The 22,864-nt window shown below is 37.1% G+C and overlaps 1 protein-coding gene across 6 annotated transcripts in view; it reads right to left on the bottom strand.

The window, feature by feature from the left end:
• Window positions 1-123: 123 nt before the first annotated feature.
• LOC127933455 (gephyrin) overlaps window positions 124-22,864 on the bottom strand; it is an 84,971-nt gene continuing 62,230 nt past the window's right edge. For 4 of the 6 annotated variants that reach the window (XM_052530474.1, XM_052530472.1, XM_052530473.1 and 1 more), the window contains 13 exons: window positions 22,725-22,862; window positions 11,963-12,055; window positions 11,170-11,225; window positions 10,491-10,610; window positions 10,170-10,228; window positions 9,368-9,521; window positions 9,154-9,275; window positions 8,152-8,239; window positions 7,631-7,704; window positions 6,882-6,946; window positions 4,535-4,638; window positions 1,658-1,754; window positions 124-1,511 (listed from right to left, as the gene is read on the bottom strand). In XM_052530474.1, the coding sequence (XP_052386434.1) occupies window positions 1,378-1,511; window positions 1,658-1,754; window positions 4,535-4,638; window positions 6,882-6,946; window positions 7,631-7,704; window positions 8,152-8,239; window positions 9,154-9,275; window positions 9,368-9,521; window positions 10,170-10,228; window positions 10,491-10,610; window positions 11,170-11,225; window positions 11,963-12,055; window positions 22,725-22,862 (1,304 nt within the window). In that variant the 3' untranslated portion in view covers window positions 124-1,377. Of the gene's footprint in view, window positions 1,512-1,657; window positions 1,755-4,534; window positions 4,639-6,325; window positions 6,428-6,881; window positions 6,947-7,630; window positions 7,705-8,151; window positions 8,240-9,153; window positions 9,276-9,367; window positions 9,522-10,169; window positions 10,229-10,490; window positions 10,611-11,169; window positions 11,226-11,962; window positions 12,056-22,724; window positions 22,863-22,864 lie in introns of all 6 variants that reach the window. The other 2 variants (XM_052530471.1, XM_052530468.1) reach the window with 1 other exon arrangement.

Here is a 22,864-nt window from a genome sequence, read left to right on the forward strand (position 1 = left end):
TAATTACTTAATATTCCTTAAGTATTTTTTAAATTATTTAATAAAAATGTGAATACTGTATATTATTAAATAATAAACATTGACCACAAATGCATTTAAATAAACAGAAATTATGAACTCGAGTCAATCATCTTTCAGTGTTTATTTAAAAAAATGAAACTGAACCACGTCTTTACATAATGATCAAGAATTTTAATTCTCGCATTAGATCAATATTACAGAAAATGATATTATAGTACATAGTTATTCAATATCTTTTCAATTCCATAGTATGTTCCTCAGTAGTGCTGGTCACTTGTCTGTACAATATCACTCTTGCATTTTTTTGACTGTACATTTTATGTAATTCGTTTAAAAAGGCTGTCAGCACTTAAATAAGCTGTGTCTTTATCATTGAAGTTAAACAAATAGAAGTTTCCAGGGAGCTCGGCCTCTAGGAATGGGCCGGGCGAGTTTAAATGTAAGAGTGGTGGGTAAAATAGAGAGTAATAAGGGCAGAGCTATGAGGGCCAGTTTACTATGAAGCATGTTCCAGACTAAAATAGCCTGTAGCACAGGACATGCCTCTGGGTGCGCTGAAGTAGCACAGATTTTTACACAGACCACCATAGTTCATTGTTTCCGTACAAATCTGTGCTACCCGGCGGCACATGCTGCTTTTCGGCCGTCATGACCACGAGAACTTCCCCCACAGCCCTGGCTTTTGGCACTGCGCACATAAACACGACTCACAAGATAAACGACAAGCAAAGCAGTTTTGTAAACCCTTTATGAAGGATAATGAAGTCTTTATGGAGCATATAATACTAAAGGGAAAGATCGCTGGGTCACCTTGGTGCACTTTGAGGAGAGATGAAAAGATCCAGCTCCAGCTGTCATCTTGAAGAAACTTTTCATTCCTCAGCGACACATTTTCTACCGATGAGAAAATAAGCTTTCTGATGTATGAGTGACAGGCGCCAACAGCTGTCTATTAAAATGCTACGTCTATCTATAAGTTCTAGCATTTAACACACAAAGCAATTGCAACGAAAGAGAACAGAGTTGCTTAATATGATAATATTCATCATTATATTAATAACCATAATAATTATAACAATATATTACAGAATAAATCTCTTATATTTCATATATATATATATATATATTCTCAATTTAAAAGGTATAATATTTTCTGTCTTTGAAATATTATGTCTTTGAAGTCGTATTTTCATAAATTTCACATTTTCGTTTTTGTTCAAAATGTTGATTATACTGGATCAACTTCTCCCAAATCAATAAAAACTAGCTGTGCCGTTGCATATTACAGAATAGTAATGATATGTGGACATGCACCACTTTCTTGCTCTGTACTTGGTCTGTCCGCATAAGATGACATCATAGCCGTCCTATGACCATGACGTCTACGACTTCACCCTTGTGCAACTCCACGTATTGCTCTGTTTTCGGAGGCAACATCAGAAGGCCGTTGGCACTGCGCATGCTCATTAGCCGACTACTCATTTGGTTTCCTGTGAAGCGGAGAAGGAAAAAGGGTGTTACTTGATTTTCTGTATTCAAATAAATTATTGTTAACCTATAACTATCTATCTATCTATCTATCTATCTATCTATCTATCTATCTATCTATATACATACAGTAACTAATTATGTATACCTGTGCTCTGTGCCCAGGGAAGTGGTTCCTGGTGGTGCCATGTCAGTATACAGCGATGATATTCTGGACGTGGATCCAACTTTACATCACAGGACAGCTGCCAAGAAAAGGAGACATACTGATGTTATCGCAGCAGCACAGAAACACCAGTGGACAAAGAACACTGTTCAAGTACTGGAATAAAAGTACAAATACATTAATAAAACATTCCTCCAGTAGAAATATACTTCTTTTTTTTTTTTTTTTACTTGAGTACAATTACAAAAGTATTTGTTTTTAAATGTACTTAAGTATTAGAAGTAAAAAGTACTGATCGATAAATTTGTGTTTTGCTATTTTATCCACTCCATCCTACATCCTTTATGCAGACACTTAATATGTACTGTTCTGTAAGTGAGAATAAGTTTTGGTAAGTTTCATTACCAAAACTTGTCATACAGCATCAAACATTAAATATACCAATGAATCAATTAGCAATACTGAATTCAAATGTACAAACAAGCAAAAATAAAACACACCCTATTGTATATTTTAAAATAGGAAAAAACTAAATGTGTGTAAATGACTACTGACAAATAGAGAAAAACGCTATTTTGAGAGAAAAATAACGCTATGTAAACATACTAGTTTAAAGGGTTAGTTCACCCAATAATCCAAATGATGTAATTAATGACTCACCCTCATGTCGTTCCAAACCCGTGAGACCTCCGTTCATCTTTGGAACACAGTTTAAGATATTTTAGATTTATTCAGAGAGCTCTCAGTCCCTCCACTGAAGCTGTGTGTACGGTCTACTGTCCATGTTCAGAAAAGTAAGAAAAACATCATCAAAGTAGTCCATGTGACATCAGAGGGTCAGTTAGAAATTTTTGAAGCATCGAAAATACATTTTGGTCCAAAAATAGCAAAAACTACGACTTCATTCAGCATTGTCTTCTCTTCAGTGTCTGTTGTGAGAGAGTTAAAAACAAAGCAGTTTGTGATATCCTGTTTGCGAACGAATCATTCGATGTAACCGGATCTTTTTGAAACAGTTCACCAAATCGAACTGAATCGTTTTAAACCGTTCGCATCTCTAATACGCATTGATCCACAAATGACTTAAGCTGTTGACTTGTTTAATGTGGCTGACACTCCCTCTGAGTTAAAACAAACATATATCCCGGAGTAATTCATTTACTCAAACAGTACACTGACTGAACTGCTGTAAAGAGAACTGAAGATGAACACTGTGCCGAGCCAGATAACAAACAAAAGACTGACTCGTTCTCGAGTCAAGAACCGGTTGCATCGCTTTTTAGATAACCAGTAGTTCTTTCGGACAGTTCTATTCAATAAACGTGTTGAAGAAAACGGTTCACCGGTTCTTTTGCGCTCTACATAATGGCGTCATTTGCGATGATTGCCCTTCATTCAAGCCTTCGGTTTACCCACGCTCATAACATTAGCACAGAATCAGTTCAGAATCAATCACCTAAAGAATCAGTTCGGTTCAGATGCTCTCTGTATCAGTCTGCTTCACGCTGAATCACACATGTGCAGTATCATCAGCTCCTCTGTTCTCGAATCGGACGCGTCTGACAGAAACGGTTCTTCACTCGTGAACGAGTCAGTCTGTTGTTCATTATCTGGCCCAGCTCGGTGTTCATCTTCAGTTCAGTCAGTGTACTGTTTGAGTAAAAGAATTACTCCGAGATATTGGTTTATTTTAAATCAGAGGGAGTGTCAGCCACATTAAAAAAGTTAACATCTTAAGTCATTTGTTGATTAATGCGTATTAGAGACACAAACCATTTAAAACAATTCAGTTCAATTTGGTGAACTGGTTCAAAAAGATCCGGTTACATCGAGTGATTCGTTCGCGAACCGGATATCACAAACTGCTTTGTTTTGAACTCTCTCACAACAGGCACGGAAGAGAAGACAATGCTGAATAAAGTCATAGTTTTTGCTATTTTTGGACCAAAAATGACCCTCTGATGTCACATGGACTACTTTGATGATGTTTTTCTTACCTTTCTGAACATGGACAGTAGACCGTACACACAGCTTCAATGGAGGAACTGAGAGCTCTCTGAATAAATCTAAAATAACTTAAACTGTGTTCCGAAGATAAATGATAAACGAGGTCTCACGGGTTTGGAACGACATGAGGGTGAGTTATTAATGACATAATTTTGATTATTGGGTGAACAAACCCTTTAAATATCATTTGAAAATGCTATGGCAGCAGGTAAGATTTCAATGTTACTGCATTATCTTAAGTTGCATCTGTTTAGATTTTACTTAAAACCTACACTGTTCAGATGGCGATACATGACATACTGAATTCACATTTTATACAGCAGGTTTAAACAGCTCACCTTTTTACAGCAGATGCAGTTCACAAACAACTGATGATAATTGTGGCCAAAATATGATTTTATTTAACAATAATGAATCCTAAATTTGGCATTCATATCCTAAATTCAAGCTATCAGCTCAAAGGATCTCCTGGTTTTTGGCTTATTTTAACCAAGAAGGTCCCATTGAGATACGCTAATTCTCCTTCCAGAGAGTCCTGACTCACTCTGACTGGATCACTGAATTGACTCAAGAACAGCTGGGATCGGAATCGGATCAGTCCAATCCTCGAATGAATTGTCCAGTGCGATATGTGAACCAATTCAACAGGTTCATTGAAATGAATCAGCTCGTTCGTGAATCTCAGAGCGTATGTTGATTTCTACAGTTCATATTAACAAGGAACAATAGGTCTTTATAAAATGTGATTCTTTAGAAAGGTTTCCCAAAATAAAATATTAGATAAACTAAGGATACTTAAATTGACTTAAGTACAGTATTGAAGTATCTACCAATGCAAGAACATTAGCTCACCCTGGCTTTGATGATGGTGGGCCGTGGGTCCAGGATCCCTTGCATCTTTCTTAATGCAGGGATGACAAAGAGGTTACAGGTTACAACAGCTGACACTGGGTTACCTGAGAGAGAAAGAAGAGATGACTTGAGCTGAAGACTTTGGCTTGTGATTTCAAGTCAGGGGTGGAGGTCTAGGGCAGAATCTCTCTGAACTGTGGATCATCTGTAGTGGATAGGAATTAGGTTTGTTTCCTGATAAAGCACCACTGATGTCTTTAAAACAGCAGTTCACCTCTAAAATGCAATTTCTGTCACCATTTATTCACTTGTGTTGTTACAAACTTTTCTGAACTTGTGTTTCGGAAAAACACAAAGGAGATATTTAGCAGAATGTTTCTGCATTCCATTCAAATGTACAGTGATCAGTGGCCATTAGGCTCCAAGAACAACTACACCATTTTATGCAAAAAGTTGTCTAAAATCAAGCAATAGCTTCGTGATGGAAACTGACATTTATTTGTAATTATTATTCACTGAAAATCTTCCATAGATCTCAAACCTCATTCTTGTACACTCAAAAGTTTAGTCTCTGTAAGAACAGTTAAAAAAATGACTGTGATTCAAAATAACTGTTTTATCTTCATTTTAAAATGTAATTCATTAATGGAACTGAAAGCAGTCTTCAATGTCACATGATCATTCAAAAATCATTCTAATATGCTACTCTGTTGCTCAAGTAACATTTCTTATTATAATTTGGAAAATAGTTTTGCTGCAAAGTACTCTTTGATGAATAGAAAGTATAAATACCCACATATATTAAAAATAGATATTTTATAATCTTAAAATATCTTTACAAGCACTTTTGATCAATTTAATGCGTCCTTGTTGAATTAAGCCATACATTTTTTTTCTTTCTGTATACCTTCTGTAAACATACATCATTAAATTACAAATAGCAGCATTAACGTTTTGCTCATCTTCTTCTTTTATGTTCTATGGAAAAAGGAAAGTCAAACAAGGTTCGTAACAACATGATGGTGATTAAATGACGACAAAATTCTAGGTATTTTTGATGTCAGCGTTCAGTTTGTCTGGCTGGTGTGAAAGCTGCACTGACACTGACGATGCAAACATACATTTGTGTAAATGTACATTTCGAAGCCCAATAATACTAGGAATGGAACTAGCTCGTACCAAAGCAATCAAATAAAGTGTAAAATCAACATATTACTTCTCTGATAAGACAAATGTGTACCAACTACTGAAACCAGTTAAGGGAGAAGAGTGTATCAAGTGCAGAGGTGCCCTCCGCCACATCAACATGAAAGGAAGAAGGGCATTGAAAGCAGATGGAGGACAGAACTACATCAGACAAACAGCAGTTTCAAAACACTAAGCCACATCACAGTACACAAAACAGAAGGGGCTTTGGGAAGGTTGCAACAGAACTAACAGCTACAAAGAGTGCCACAGACGCAAAAACAAAAAGGCAAAAAACACAAGGCTTCTCTCAGAAAACAGAACAGAAAGTGTCACATTGGAAAATCAGAACAAAAATATTATTCCTATGTTTCGATATCATTGTGTTTTGGCGGTCGTTACTGTAGATTAGAAAAGGCCTTTTCAGGTTTTCATCTTGCAATGTCTGTAATAATTATAACATACTGGTCCCAAATGAGCCCAAGTGCACTAAAAAGAGATTTCGTGTTTTGGTAATTAGGGTTTTGGGTCAAAATTTCAAGTCCATTTCCGTTTTCTGAGCTTGGGCTGAAGACAGGGCTTATTTCCTGAATTAAGAGCACCTACTTCCTTGTGGGGGAGGAGGCACAGGCAGTCTGCTGGCCTCGCTGTCACTCAGGGGCACAGTCTCCAGAAGAGTCGCCCCTGTGTCTCTGTAGGTGAAATTACCTTTGAAGGGGAATATAGAAATCGCCACTGTCACCACTGCCTCGACCACCTGGTTTCTGAAGGCACAAGGTGGGAGTACAGATGGTTCGGGTGGGGGCAAGCCTGGGAAAGCTGATCGGACCAGTGGGTAAAAGCAGGGAGATGCAGGTTTGCAGAAAGGTACACAGGTGGGCAACCATGGGCTGATTCCATTTTACGGAGAAGGGACCATTTAGTTTGGAGATGGTACTATATAGGTATGTGAGTTTATGGCAATAGTTAGAATAAGAGAAGTTGTTCTATACATACTATGTACTTGGGAGAAAGAGGAAACTCAGTCACCTGGGTTTGTGTGTTTATGTGTTTTCATTTGTGTAAATTCTAAACAGTTCCAACTCAGAGACACTCTTCTCGTCAAAACCTCTGTATTTGTTTACATGCACACTTAGTATGTCAAATACACGGCGCATTATACCTGGAAGGGCGAAGATCAGCTTTCTGGCACCGTCAGTGTCTAAGGTGGCAAACGTAGTAGGCAAACTGAAATAGAAATAGAATAAAGCATTAATATTCTACATCTCTACATCAAGTTGGGAAAGCCATTTGATTTAATTCTAGTAAATTTGAAATAATTGCAATACTCTATACTTTTTAAATAAATATAAGCATTAGTTGACTAAATTACTAAAACAAAAACTGATATAAAAATAAAATAAAGCTAAATACAAATACACATAAAAAAACGAAATAAACTGACAACAGCACATACTATATTAAGCATAGTATAATAACACACTGTAATAGGAAATAAGTAATACGAAAATAACACTGAAACAATAATATTCAGCTCTTTTTCAGTCTACATTGCTTTGTTGAATCAGATGCCTATGATCATAAACCATCTGATGTACATTTCACTCAAAAAAAAGCAAAAGCTGAAGAAAAACGACTAGTATTTTGCAACTTTTGGGAGTCAGGATGCATTGCTTCTTATCAATATTTTGGTATTGCCCAACATTTACTAGGCCATAGGTATTAGGTATTTCAGGTATTAAATCCCTGATGTTTTATGGCAGTTAGTTCATAAAATAAAAAAATAAAAAAATAAAAAAAGCATGATATCCTCTATCTAACAACCAAATGCCCCCCCTCACGTTAGTGCTGCCCAATTCAGACTTCACACAAATCTGGCTCTGAATGATTAAGACTGATTCCCTCACTCACCCCGGCTTCATAAACACTCGGCCAAAGTGGATCTGGGCATGGAGGTCTATATCCAGCACTTGCTTCAGATAGTCCTGAAAAAAACAAACAAAAAAAGACTTTTGCATGAGTGTTCACGTTTCTCCTCTTATGTAGGACAACAGATCTATCAGCGCCTGGTGAACATCAGGTAATTAAAAAGACTTTAATTAATAGAGCGGAAAATCAAGAGCATGAGTCGGTCAGTGGACTGCTGCCTGGGCAAAGACCCAAAATAAAAAGTCAGATTAACAAACACTGCTTTGTGACAATCAATCGGAAACACTAGATGGCACTAAAACATACAGTGACCTGTGGCATAAGCTCTTAAAAGAGATCTGCTCTGAGATCTTATGGTCTCGGAGTAAACCGATGGAATCCGCTTCTTGTCATTAAGCAGACTGATCTATGAGGCCACATTCCTGAAGTGAGAAGCTCGGACATTTCAAGCATTTGACCTTTCATTAGTATACTGCACTTCCAGACAACTCCAATCAACTGACCTTCTCACCCATGGACACGCCCCCGGAGGTGATGATGACATCAGCGCGACTAATGCCCTCGTTCAGGGCGTTCAGCAGGTCGTCTGGGCTGCAGGGGGTTGGAAAACATGATCATGACAAAGGACTTGCAATTTCTTTCTTTGCAAAATCCATTCCTAGCATATCGGTGAAGTACAAAAAGTGTAAAATGATTGCTTATACTAGAACTAGTAGTGCAAATATAATGTAACCAATAAACTGAATTTAATATTTCTATACATCAAGGACACACTGTTTCCATTTTACTTTTAAATTAAAGCTTTTACATTCTTACAAAATATTACCATTTCAAATAAATGCTGTTCTTTTAAAATATCTGCTTAAAAAAAAAAAAAAAAAAAAAAAAACACATGTACAGCATCACAGTTTCAACAAAACAGATATTGATGATAATATCTGAGCCCCAAATAAAAAAAAAAACTATGGATTTTGAACATTATATTACTACATTATATTTAATATTTAATAGTATTATTTAATATCATTATAATTAGTAAAGTATTTAAATATTTCTAAATACAAAACAGTTATATTTTATATTTATACTAAATGTATTTAGTCTTTTACTCAAAATTGTATATTCCCAAAATGAGGACAGCACAAAAAAAGCATTAAAGACTTCAGATGAATGCAGAAAAGCACCTACAACAATATAACTGATTTATCACTACTTTTAATTACTTTTTAATAATCTATTTTATACATGTTCCTTATACATATTCTCCATCTATACAGTATATGTATGCACATACAAATAAAGATAGAGAAATACTTCCGAGCACTGCAGGAACTGCTGTCTTTCAGTAAATTCTGCTGAGGCGCTGTATGATCCTGTATCGATTCTAACATATGAACTGGAGTTTCAGAGGAGTGCTGAGGTTGGAAAGATTTAGACATGTGCAGAGCTGACTGTGTGTGTGTGTGTGTGTGTGGGTGGGTGGATGATGAGGAAGGGATGCTGACTTGTCTCCGACGATGCCGAGGTTGATGGTGGGATAGCCGTGTTCCTGAATGGTGGCCAACAGTGTGGATCGGTTACTGTCCCTGATCTTGCCTGGGTGAAGGTCATCTTCAGGGTTTAACAACTGCATACATAAGTATACATAAACACATTAAAAAAAAATTTAATTACCATGGGCAAAAGAAAGTAACAAAGCGACACACAGACGAGTCCTACCTCATTGCCGGTGGACATGACAGCTACAACTGGGAACTTCTGCACCTCCACCTCTGTGACTCCTACAGTGGCCAGGAGGCCGATCTCAGATGGACCCATGTGAGTGCCCTTAGCCAGCACACACTCTCCACGCTTGATATCATGCCCTATAGGCCTGTGTGTGACAGGAACAAGTTTAACATCAGCTTTTACAACACCATTATAGTTTTTATAACTCAAAACAAAGGAGACTGATTAATTCCTCATGAAAAGATGAAAAAATTAAACACTCAGCATCAAAACATCATATACATTCACTTTTCTTTTTATAAATGAATACTTTTATTTAGCAAGGATGCATTGAATTGCATACAAGTGACAGTGTAAACACTGAAATTCTACACAAATATTGAACTGTTTTTAAATTTGAATAATAATAACAAATATTTCTCAAATCAGCATATGAGAATGATTTCTGAAGGATAACGTGACACTAAAATTAAGTTTTGCCATCATAGAAATAAGTTCGATTTTTAAATATATTAAAATAGAAAACTGTTATTTTAAATTGTAATAATATTTTGCAATATTACAGTTCTTACAGTATTTTTGGTCATATAAAACAGTGTTGGTGAGCATAAGAGACTTATCAAAAACACCCCAAAATCTTTTTTCAAAGAAAATACTGCATCAAACATGGACGCAAATACGTTTGATGAAAATAAGCTTGTACGAATAGATATACAAGTAAAGATACAAATATTTGGTCAGTTATAAAAAGTCTTTGCCATTTTTTGAGGAAATAAACCTAAGTTCCACTCACCTGATATCCTGTCCTGGACGAGCCTGAACCAGGATCCTCACCTCCAGCTCTTCTGTACCCTGTTAATTCATAACTAATCAGACTGAGACATGTACACACAACATGTTTCACTTTTGGGACTAAATTCATGGAAATTGTTCCCAGAAGCTAGTTCAAACTAACAAAATTAGGAACATCCTCAAAAGTAGAAATTATTGTTTAAAACATACTTTTTTCATTTAGGGATATGGTTGATGTCAAGTTAGTATTAATTTTTTTTCCGTATAATATATTGATTCAAATAGACCAAATAGTTTGCAGTTGAGAATGTGATATACTTACGTCTTCAGACTCTCGGAGCAGTTCTGTGTCTTCTACTTGCACTACGGCATCTGCACCACACGGGATAGGAGCACCTGTCGTCACCCTCATCACTTGGCCTGGCATAACTGTGAGAGTGGGCTACAGACAGAAAAAGAGCTTTAACCACTGTATCAGAAAACATCCATGTGTACATCTGTGGTAATGAAAGCAAAACTAGACTAATGTTGCATCCTTCTGAAACTGGGTTAAATTGTTAGTTTTCATACAAAATGACACATGCATACATATACATTGCTATTTGTAACATAATAATTTGGCATTAGCTGAGCAAACAAACAGATTGACCCATGACTCGAATGCAAACACGCTCTCCAGACAGAGCACTGTATAGACGTCAGCTAAGAGCACTGGAGTGCTGTCCTGCACTTCTGCTGCACACAGCCCACGGGGATCTCCCCCTCTTTCTCTCTCTCGGTCTCTGTGTGTGTGTGCAATGCACTCATTACACACGCTCACTGAGTCTGAGTTTTCTTGCCATCTGAGCACACAAGCCTCCTGCAGACACAAGGTGCCAGTGCAAAAGCAGGCATTTCCCGTGTATGTGTGAGGGAGAGCGACCATGTTCATGTCAGCTCCTCAAAGCAGAGCCCTTTGAGAAGACTAGTTAAACTGTCTAGTTTCTGTTCGTGTAACTCGCCTGCTCCCCAGCCTGAGACTCTCCAATGATGAAGCGGTCACCAGGGCCATCAGCAGCTGAAAAGCAGTATAAAGAGTCATTTTCTAGGGGTTCACAGGGTTGGTGAAAGAGATTGTAAAGAGTAAAGTAAAAAACAAGACTGTTATATATCTTATTACATGCATTACAAGAAATGAATATGGATAAAATGGTAATAATCATTAGTTCTGATTACTATTTACATATATATATATATATATATATATGTTAGGAGAAAGTTGTTAGCCTGAATGCGATGTAAGTCGTTTTGGATAAAAGCGTCTGCAAAAATGCATACATTTAATTTAATTTAATTTAATAAAAAAAAAGTGGATTGGACAGAACATTCAAAAAGCGTTTATTTATATATATATATAAACGCTTTTTGAATGTTCTGTCCAATCCATGCAAAATTCAGAAGAAAATGTAATGTTTTGTACCAAAAATATTACTGTTTTCAACAATAAATGTTGCTTGAGCACCAAATCAGCATATTACAATGATTTTTTAAGAATCAATTGACACTGAAGACTGTGGCTGAAAATTCTGAATTGAATTAAATTCTACTTTGACTTGATGTTAAAACTTGACAAAATTATTGGGGCAGTGTTAACTAGCCTTAAAAAACTTTGATGTGCAAATGCATGTTTATGGGCAGTTTATGTTGTTATATTATTAGATATGTGATTGTTCTGCTCTTAAACTCCAATATTTTGGTGTTTGGTGGTAAACGAGACCGTGCGGAGTGAGTAAACTTGCAGTAATGGGTATTCACCTCGAACAGCATAGCCATCTTTAACTGATGCAGGGAAAGGTGGCAGGTTGTCTTTGGCATAGACGTCCTGAGCCAGAACTCGACCCATTCCATCTACAAACACAGATAAAGGACAGAAAAAAAAGCTCTGATGCACCCAATTACGAATACAATGAAAAAAATGTAAACAAGTTGACATCTGTGTAAAAGTCAACAGGGGGATATGCGCCGAGATCAGAGGCCAGAAAAAGCTACATGAGAAAGCAAATGAACACATGCAGCCATACAATATTAAAAGAGGGATGTAAGAACGAGAGAAGTGAGGGATGCAGATGAATATGTGCATTGTCTTAACTAATAAAATATTAACATGAGATAATGTATATAAAATACATTATACCATTAAACGCACAACAGTGAATTTCTAATGCGCTTAAACAGTAAAATAACAATCCCCTTTCCTTAAAAATGTGTGTGTGGGGGGGAGGGGGGGTAAAAATACACTTTTCATAATCTACTTTAATCAGTTTGGACTGGTCTAACATGGGATCTTTGTATACTTATGTATGGTTAAAGCTACTATCTTTGCATACACCCAAGGTATTACACATTGTGGCAAGTTACTGCAAAATTATTATTTTATATTATTTATAATGTGAGAAAATGCTGTAGGTACCAAAAAAAAAAATGTTCCCCAAAATTAAATTATACTTGTTTAACACAGATAAATTGTTGACATCCAGGTCAAAATGTCAGATGCAGTATGTCCAGGAATGTATATATACTATGTATGAAAAACATACATCAGTGGTTGAATTTCACATTTCAGACTTCCATATGAAAGCACAGGAATTTGTGCATAGCCTAAATAAAGGAAAGGTGGAAAGGTGGATGAGTGTGCCCTGAAACACAGATGTGCCATTTCCTCTAAGCACCAAACACACAGTGTAACATGTACACACACTTCCACTCACACACAAAGCCTGAGATCTCTTGAGGGAGCAACAAGCGCCCTCCCACACATGAAAAGAAGAAGAGAAAAGACAGAAGACAGACAGAGAGAGAGGGAAAGAGAGGAAGGAATAAAGAATAAGGGAAAGCCAGAAGGAAAGCGAGAGAGAGAGAGAGAATAAAGAGAGATGGAAAAAGAAAAGAACGAGAGAGTGCAAAGGCGCTCTTGTAGAGATAAAGCGCACAAATGAAAGAGGGAGAACGAGCTGATGCTAATGAGGCCTCTCCTCGGCTGGAGGCTGATTAGAAAAGACTTATTTCTCTAAAACAGCACATCTGACGAGGCTCTAAATATAGCGCGTGTCTGGATTGGGAGATCAAACAGATGGGTACGGTGTTATCTACACACAGAGATGAGTACACAAGCGTGCATCACAGACCGCTGACAACCCAATCACCGTGAAACTGCAACGATTCCCTGCAGCTACAATACAACAAGCCCAGATCCACTCAACACAGCAGAGCACACGTCTGTAAAGAGACCGCATATTTAAGCCTGAAGTCCAAACTAAACGCTGTCGTCTGAAATGAATGCAAAAACAATGCTCCTAAAAGTGATTTTAAAGTCACTGTTGTCCTGGTTGAGATGTGCAACTGTAACAAAACAAACACACACATACAAAAGAAGGTTTCTCTAAAGTGCCTGGTGTAATGGACAGCGGTATTTAGGATGGAAATTCATTGCTATAAAAAATATAAATTGTACATGTAAATATTGAGAACTCAGAAAAGAAAGAAATTTAAATAGTCTAAGGAAGGAGGCAAACCCCAAAAATAGTAAAATGTAGCACTCTGAAAGAGTACAAATTATTTCCCTAAGAATAAGAAATGTTTCATTAGCACATTATCAGCATATTAGAATGATTCCTGAAGGATCATGTGACACTGAAGTTTGATTCAATTGTTTGTAGAAATTTCAGCTTCACCAGCATAGGAATAAATTATCAAAATATATTTAAAATAAAAACAATTAATGGTTTTCACTGCATTTTTTACCAAATAAATGTATCCTTGATAAGCATAAGTGACTCCTATCAATAACTTTTAAACAGTAGTATATAAATTTACAGCAATATCTGCAAACCTAATGGTTTTCGGTAATTTATAAGTGGTGCATCGTAAACTCTTACTTGTACATTCACATCCAGCAGAAAAGACAGTTCTACCTCAGCATACTCTAATGGCCAATCTTCTCCAAGGCTGAGTCCATTTATTCATTTTAAATTCATTTTATTAACCGAGGTGACAGAGAGAGGTTTTAAAACAGACAGCCGCTCATAACTTACACCCATCTTGTTGAATGAACAACGCATTTCAAAAATTTATGAGCGACATTTCATGGCTGGGTGAGGATATTTCCTCTATTTACACTGATCTGGACCTGCCCTCCTTGTGCTGGAGCTGAGCTGAAAATCCATCACTTTTATCTGTCATGAAACAGTGAAGCGCTACACACGGTCACTGATAGATTAAGGGCACAATGTTTGATGTGCTGGTGGGTTTTGTGAAAAGAAGTGATGTCAGAAAAGCTTTTGTATTGAATGTTTGCTCTAAGTTGGGTTTTTTTTTTTGTTGGTTTTTGTAGGCAAGCACACTGCCATTTCTAATGGCTGCGTCACGCATCATTGATGAGGTCACTGGCTTCCATTGCATCAGTCGTGGGCAAATGATCAACAAAAAAACTCTTCCAAACTAGGCCATTCTCCATGGATAAACCAAACAGATACAGCCAAACATGGAACATGATTCTGTTCTCTGACTATTAATAACAACCATGACATGTTCAAATCAGTGGAACAAGCTAAAGGAAAACAAAAGACTCCAGTGAATCACTTGTCTCTAAAAAGCTGAAACCCAATTCGACATACTATCCGTAATAGTGTGTCACATGAATATATATATATATATATATGGATGGATGGATGGATGGTAGGGCTGGGACGATAAATCAATGCAGAATCGATTCGTGGATCGATTCTTAGATTTTCAGAATGCATCGTGATTCGTCTGGAACCGATTCGGAGCTTAGATTTTAACAGCAGATGGCGCTCTAATCTAGTTTTTATCTGCACATTCAAATGCTCATGAAGAAGAGTGCTAAAGAGTGCTTGTGCTTGTGAGTCATGTAATTTCACTTCATCTTAGAATGCTTTTATGATGCAAGATTAATGTAAACACAGCCCACTGTGAACACCTTTGTAATTCGCTTCACCTTTTTGAATTTTATGAATGATTATGTTAGGTTCAAGTGTCTGTAATGGTTTGGAAACGAGCAGATTAAGGGTGTTTCTAAAGCATGCAGTGCCATCTGCTGTTCAAAACTAAACTCAGAATCGATTCAAGAAAGAATCGCGATGCATTCGGAAAATCTCAGAATCGATTCACAATGCATCGATTTATTTTCACAGGCCTAATGGATGGATGGATAGATAGATAGTCAAATGGCATATAATATTTAATTGGATGGATCATTGAGTGCAATCCAAGTAGATTTGTTTGTGATGGTTCACTGATGCAATATTAAGATGCAATTTTGATCACAATTTTGTACCGGCCTATTTCATTCTTAAAAGTATACAATGAACGTTACATTTTTTCCACTTTAATATTAGACTTTGCATACAAGTATGCAAATTGTGATCCAGACATATTTTGATCAGTCCTTGACATAAGTTTTTTGTTTTTTTCACCTTCTCATTAATGGTTGCAGACAACTCTCAATCGCCCCCTGCTGGTCTGGAGGTGAAATGGCGCTGTAGCATGGATGACTATTCCACACATTACTGAGGCCAGAGGAGCATCGGGCATGCTCGAAGATGTGCGCCGGACATGAAGGTGCGGGTTAAGGTACACACTGACCTGTGTAAAACTTTGGGGTGTGGGCGGCACTGACCAAGTCTCTCCTCTCTGCCTTTGCTTCGGCGCCAGTGCAGAGAGGAATTTTCCGCCAACTTGAGCCACTCTGGTGCCAGACGCCTTTTCGTGCTGGAGGGGCCAAGTCACCTGCATTGGTCCCTGCCAGACGCATTGGGCACATTTAACTACCACATGAGTAATCCTGCTATACCCCACCACATGGACCAAGATTAATGGCTAGTTCACAGCCCGCGCTGTGGTGGCACAATTCACAATTCCACATGCAAGGGTGGCCTCCCTGTGTTAGTGATGGCCATGAAAAACCAAAGAAGAGCCATAAAAAAGAATAGTATGGGCTGTGTCAGAGTGCCAACTATAAAGTAAATAAAAAAATATGGGATGCAATTTAGGGACTGGACCGTTCCCGATTTTCATGTGGACTGAGCAACTATGAATAACTGAAAATCTTCTAGAGGTTTGCTGAAATTCAGAAAGAAGGCTTTCAAGGTTGGATTTGTGTAGAAACTGACCACAGGATCTGTCTTTGGATGATCGTAACGGCATCAAAGCTTCAGAGAACTCAGAGAGCTGAAAAATAACAGAGGACAGCAGGATGGAACGAGCAAGAAGATTAAAGCTAGAATGATGGGAAGACGATGGGTTGAAAGAAACAACGAACAGATGTGCGACAGATGTGATGCTACTGGCATGGAAGATGAAAAAAGCAAAAGCTAAAAGCCAAAGCGAAGAGCTTGGTGACTATATGCCGACAGCACTTACTGGCCTATATATACCACAGACCAACAACCACTGAGAACCCATTTTTGTGAACCATCGGAAGGACAGTGCTTCATTTTAAAAAGATAGTTCACAAAAAAAAGAAAGTTCTGCCATTATTCACTTATCCTTGTGTCTTTCAAAACCCATATGATGTTCCTTCTTCCATGTAGAAAAAGGAGCTACTCATGACAGCATGTGTCTTATATGTTTTATAACAGGATGTTCTTCAACATACAGTAATAGTCATATGGCTTATTTTCGTGATGTTTTATGGATTTTCTTGTTCTTTTTTGGGTCTTATTTTTATTTTTTTATGGAAATGGCAGCGAGAATACACGTAAAAACGTATTGTTCCATGGAGAAAGTCATATGGATTTGTAAGAATATAAGGGTGAATAAATAATAGAAGAAATGCTGATTTCTGGGTGTACAATCCTTTTAGAAATATTTTCTATATTTTCTGAATGAGTCTGCATATATACTAAAAATACCATACTGCAATTAGTGGTCAACCGATATGTTTAATGACAGCTGATGCCGATATCTTGTAAAACAATGGGGCCGATATAAAGCAGATATATATTTTTTTTAGGGATGCACCGGTTGACCGGCCATAAATCGGAACCGCCCGTTTTTTGCTTAAAATACGCGATCGGCAATCGGCCGGTTTTTGGTCTTCTTTAGGCCGATTTTTCCGGAAGTGCGGCCGCCTGCACAGACTACATTGTAATCGTTCGCTATGTCATTTGTGTGGAAGTATTTCGAAATCTGTGCGCAGGACACGGGCAGCCATTCAGCACTGGAAATGCAGAGCTACATGTCTGAGGCACAGATAGCAGGAAGCGATCAGCCGTTGGTGTACTGGCGCACAAATAAGAGTCCCTTTTCTGTGCGCACTAAAGCTGCGCAAGCTTACTGTTACCGGTCCGAGCCCTGAACACGAGTAGACCGTGAAGAGATGTTCAGATCAACTTCTCACGTGTTGGTTGAGAAACGAAACGGACTAAACTGTGACAAAACTTTTTTTTTTTTGTAAAGTGGAACTTGCATAAACGTTTGAAATGCCAGAAGTAGACGACAGTTGATCATTTTTGATTTTGCATTAAAATTACATTGACTTAATTTGATTTAAAAATCACCTGCTGTAGCACACTGAGAAAAAGTGTTTCATTCATCCAATTAAAAAAAAATATATTTTTTTTTACTTGAGAGAATAGTTATTTATTTTTCATTGGCTCAAGTGAAAAAAAATATAGATGTGAATCATTACCCAAATTTTTTTTTTTTTTTTTGGATGAATGAAAACACTTTGCATCTTTGTTTTATTCGCACCAACATTAATTTATTTTAACATTTTGGAATAATCTATTTAAAAAGCATACGTTTATTTATTCTGTAAATAAAGACACTGGTAAAGACCTTTTTTTTATTTAAAACCAAATTTAAAAACTAAAATACTGAATGTTGATCAAGAAACCTCTTATTGAATGTGTGTTGATTGTGTTGTTTGGATTGTAGAACTATGCAGTTATTGCCTTTAATTTCACATGGTTAGAGTTAATCTTTTTTTTAAAGGTCCCATGCCATGGATTACTTCCTTTTCTTTAAATGCTTTTTAATGTTTCCTTAGGTGTATTTATATTGTTAGTTTGATTTTTACATTTAAAATTTTGAAATAAAAAGCATTTTTATATCCTGACATTAGCCCTCTGGCTTGAATGCTCTGTTTGAAGGGGCGTGTCTGCTGTGAGACTCCAAGTAAACCACAACTGTTGTGATTGGCTGACATCTTTGCATTCGAAATGCACATTACATGTGAAATCCCTCTCAAATATATATATATATATATATATATATATATATATATATATATATATATATATATATATATATATGTATGTATGTATGTATGTATGTATGTATGTATGTATGTATGTATGTATGTGTATATATTTTTACTATTACAGCTGTCGAGATTAACGAATCGTGGAAGTGTTGATTATATAATAATTTTTTCGATCTTTTCCCCATCACATGAAAGGCTGCAGTGATGAGCATTGAGTAGACAGAGTCTGTTTATCGCGTGGATGCAGTGATCTCGTCATTATTGCAACACGTTTTCTCTCACAAAATGCTTTCACCTCAGCTAACAGCAAACACATGAATACAGTAAGAGCTCCGTTGTGCAGCATAACAGCGTCATTCATTGTAACGGCGGTTTGGGCAAGTGTGCAGATATACTCGTGATGTGTAACAGCTCCGGAAAAAAAGTGAGCGTTCTTTGATCGTTCTCTGTAGTTAAATCACAATTTAAGTAACAGATTTGTTTCATGCTACTAAGAGAAACAATGTGAAGTTGATCGTTTAGTCACTGGCTTGATACACTGACGCATAAACAGTATTAAACGATTTAGAAAGAAAGTCTGTGTGAACTTGAATGATTAGCTACCCATCAGAAATCACTGATCACAGATCAGACATTAATGAACACTGTTACTCACTGTTTGTGCCGGTGCCGTCAAATCCATATCATAAAAGTCTGTTTGAAAGGCCTGTGCTGACATTGCGACTGAATTATATGTAAATATTTGGGCGGGCAAAGCAGAGAAAGGGGAGGTAACAATTCTCGTTACAACGTCACAACAAGGAGATTCAAGATCAGCCCGTTTGAGCTTCCATTTTCTCAAAGGCAGAGAACGATAGAAAAATCTCAATTTACACCGATTCAAATTTCTAGAAACTTGTGGAGCATATACAGGCTAGGGGAACTCATATTAATGTTAAAAAACCTCAGAAAGTGAAATTTTCATGTCATAGGACCTTTAAGGGCAGTTCTCTGTTGTTCAACCCAATTCAAACACAAAAGCTAAATGCTGATGTCTGTAATGTAGCTGTTAATTTCAGATGGTTGCAGTTATTGTTTTCAATAGCCAAAAGCCAGTTTGGCCTATTAAATACCAAATAAACATCTTGTTTATGCACACTTTCCTTCTTTCTTGTTTGTTGCTTAAAGATAAAAAAATAAATTAAAAAAATTGGAAATCGGTATCGGAATCGGCCATGAAAAATCATGATCGGTGCATCCCTAATTTTTTTCATTATTATTATTAACATTTAAGAAATTTGAAATAATTTTACAATGGATTAAAAAATAAATGTGTAAAAGAAACATGCTTATACTTTAGATTACAGTATTTTGTAACCAAAAGGGCACTTTTTCAAATAAAGGCAGGGTAACCCTCATTTTACATACAGCACACAGTGAAAATGTCATGAATATGATAGTGGGCAAGTGCATAAAGCGCAGCATAATTTGAAATCAGGAGTTTAAAGCATTCAATTAACATGGACTGACCATCACGCAGAGAACACGCGATTATTAGGGATGCACCGAAATTTCGGCCACCGAAAATTTTCGGCCGAAAATGGCCTTTTCGGTTTTCGGCCGATAGACTTTTATCACCGAAACAACACGGCCGAAATGTTGTGATGACGCAAACAGAAACCGCGACCTGCACGTGCACCTGCATAGCAAAGACCACGAGCTCCCCGCGACATTCACTTAACACCAGTGAGAACATTCTCTCTCTTCTTACTCCTTTATTCGCAGCACTAAAGCGTCTCCTAACAAAGAGATTAAGACGGACCACGAAGTAAAAACAAAGAAAAGTACAGTCTTATAGAGTCTGTTAGCACACGTCTCACTGAGATCTTTTCGGATCCTCTGCACTTAATCACGAATGTGCTTGATCCGCGTTATGAAGACCATTTACGTTACTTGGATGCGGAAATAAGTCAGCGCGCACGAGAAATGATCCAGGCCGCGCTGGATGCGGAGAACCCGCGTGGAGACGGAGAAGCGCCAAGCGCAGGAGACAGATCAGAGCGCAGAAAAAAAGACTGGTCTCTGCACCAGATGAGTGGCATGCACCATCGGTGTCTGATATGTTCAGTGGAATTCTGCAAGAAAGTGCCTCAAATAATAATAATACGTTGGCTATTTTGTTCTTATACACACACACACAAACATATATACATACATAATATCAGATTGTAGCCATATTTATGCTAGATTTTCTGCTAGATTTCTGCTTTAATTTGATAAAAATGTTTATTTATGCCTTGGCCCTATTTAAATACACTCTCAAATATTTCTCAAATGTCAGGCAGATGAAAAGCTCAACTGCTCAACAGCTAGATGGTTATCTGTCTGAAGTCCCCATCCCCAGAATTGATAACAGTCTTGCCAAATGGAGAAGTAATGCACTTTCTAGTCCTACATAGAAAAATTTCAAATGCACTTCACCTAAATGCACTTTGTTTTTATGAGAGAACTGTTCATTTTAAAACCTTTCTGCAGCCAGTAGGCCTGTACATTATTATTAAATATACACATGAGTGGGATAAATTTTTAGTTTGAATTTTATTTTATACTGTGCATTGTTGCAATGTGCTTAATAAATATTTACATCATTTGTAATTATGTATTTTTATGTTTTTTTTTTTTTTATAAGTTATGTAATTGTAATTATCTTTGAAACTTTAATATTAATTTATGCAATTGCAATGTCTTAATTTTAGTAAAGTTAGTACACGGTCATAGCAATAAATGCAATGGTACTAATAATTGGCATAATTTATTTCGGTGTTTCGGTTTCGGTTTTCGGCCTTGATTTTCTCTTTTTCGGTTTTCGGTTTCGGCCAAGAATTTTCATTTCGGTGCATCCCTAGCGATTATGCAGGATAAAAATGCACACTTCACAAGATCTCCCAGCTGGATTTTACTGAGTTTGCAAGGTTTGTGGAATTAAATGTTCATTAGTCAAAAATTTGTTTTAAATTATATAAATGCGTATTTGTTTAATGCTGACAGCAAACGAGAAAGTATTATAATATTTGCCTTACTATTACTAACAGGACTAATATAGAAGAAATCATTACAATACATTCTTTATACATTAATTCCTATGTTTTATCTGATTATTAGACAGATTATATCCATATTAGACAGAACTGTTAACAATGACGCCGAACAAGAGAGAGAGAGAGTGTGAGCACTGTGTGCTCAGGCTGTGCCGCTCTCAGCGCCGTCAAAATAAAAGTCCCGCCTCGAACACATCAGCCAAGCAGAAAAACGTATCGGCCGTTGCCAATATTTGAAAAATAGCAAATATAGGCCAATATATCGGCCATGGCGACATATTGGTTAACCACTAACTGCAATGATTATAATCATCTTATTTGGTTTATCTGATTATCTGATTGGTTGTTTCTTAATGGGAGTGATGTATTTTCTGCAAATGGCAACAGGACCACTGGGAGGAGCCAGAGGAGCTTGATTTTTTCACAGATTATCTGTCTCATATTCTACTGTCAGGACATAATGACAGGTTTAACAAATATTTGAAAAATATATTTTTTTACAAAAGTTACCTACTGCTGCTTTAACTGTAACTAATACATTTTTACTGTTTGCTGTCTTTTTTCGAATGTTTGATTGTAAAGGACTCATTACAGCTACTAAATTTATTCAGCCATGGACAGCCATAAACAGACTCTTGTTAATATTGTTGTTTGATCAATACTAATGACAGCTGCAGGTATATTAGGCTGAATTGACATTACAGGTCCTAATGTACAGATCCCATATTTTGACATTTTAATTTCCTTCCAGCTGTTCACGTTCACCAATAACTTGCCAAGATTAAGAATTTTTTAATACTTTATAAAAACTGCTATCATTAAATATAAGTACCTACAGGCAGTCGTGGACATATGGTTAAAGAGTCAGACTTGTAACCCAAAGGCTGCAGGTTCGAGTCTCAGGTTGTCAGTGGGGGGGAGTGAATAACCAGCGCTCTCTTCCACCCTCAATACCGCGACTGAGGTGAAACCCTTGAGCAAGGCACCGAATCTCTAACTGCTCCTCAGGTGCAGCAGCAATATGGCTGCACACTGCTCTGGGTGTGTGCACGGTATGTGTGTGTGTGTGTGTGTGGATTTGGATGGTTTCAATGCAGAGCACAAATTCCGAGTATGGGTCACCATACTTGGCCACGTGTCACTTCACACACTTAGTTTATGAAAAAGTCCATTGATCTAGTTTAGGCTTGGTATGAACAAGCAATGGTCTCACCTCTATAGTTGATGATTTCAGTACCCAGGACAGGAGTCATCTCCAGGACAGTGATGAAGGCCTTGTCCATAGAAGTGAGGGGAAACGGGGACATGCGGTGTCTCCGAGCTACCTTGGTGATATCCACTGCACTGTGACCT

The sequence above is a fragment of the Carassius gibelio genome, chromosome A17 (assembly GCF_023724105.1).
Source record: "Carassius gibelio isolate Cgi1373 ecotype wild population from Czech Republic chromosome A17, carGib1.2-hapl.c, whole genome shotgun sequence".
Taxonomy (NCBI): Eukaryota; Metazoa; Chordata; class Actinopteri; order Cypriniformes; family Cyprinidae; genus Carassius; species Carassius gibelio.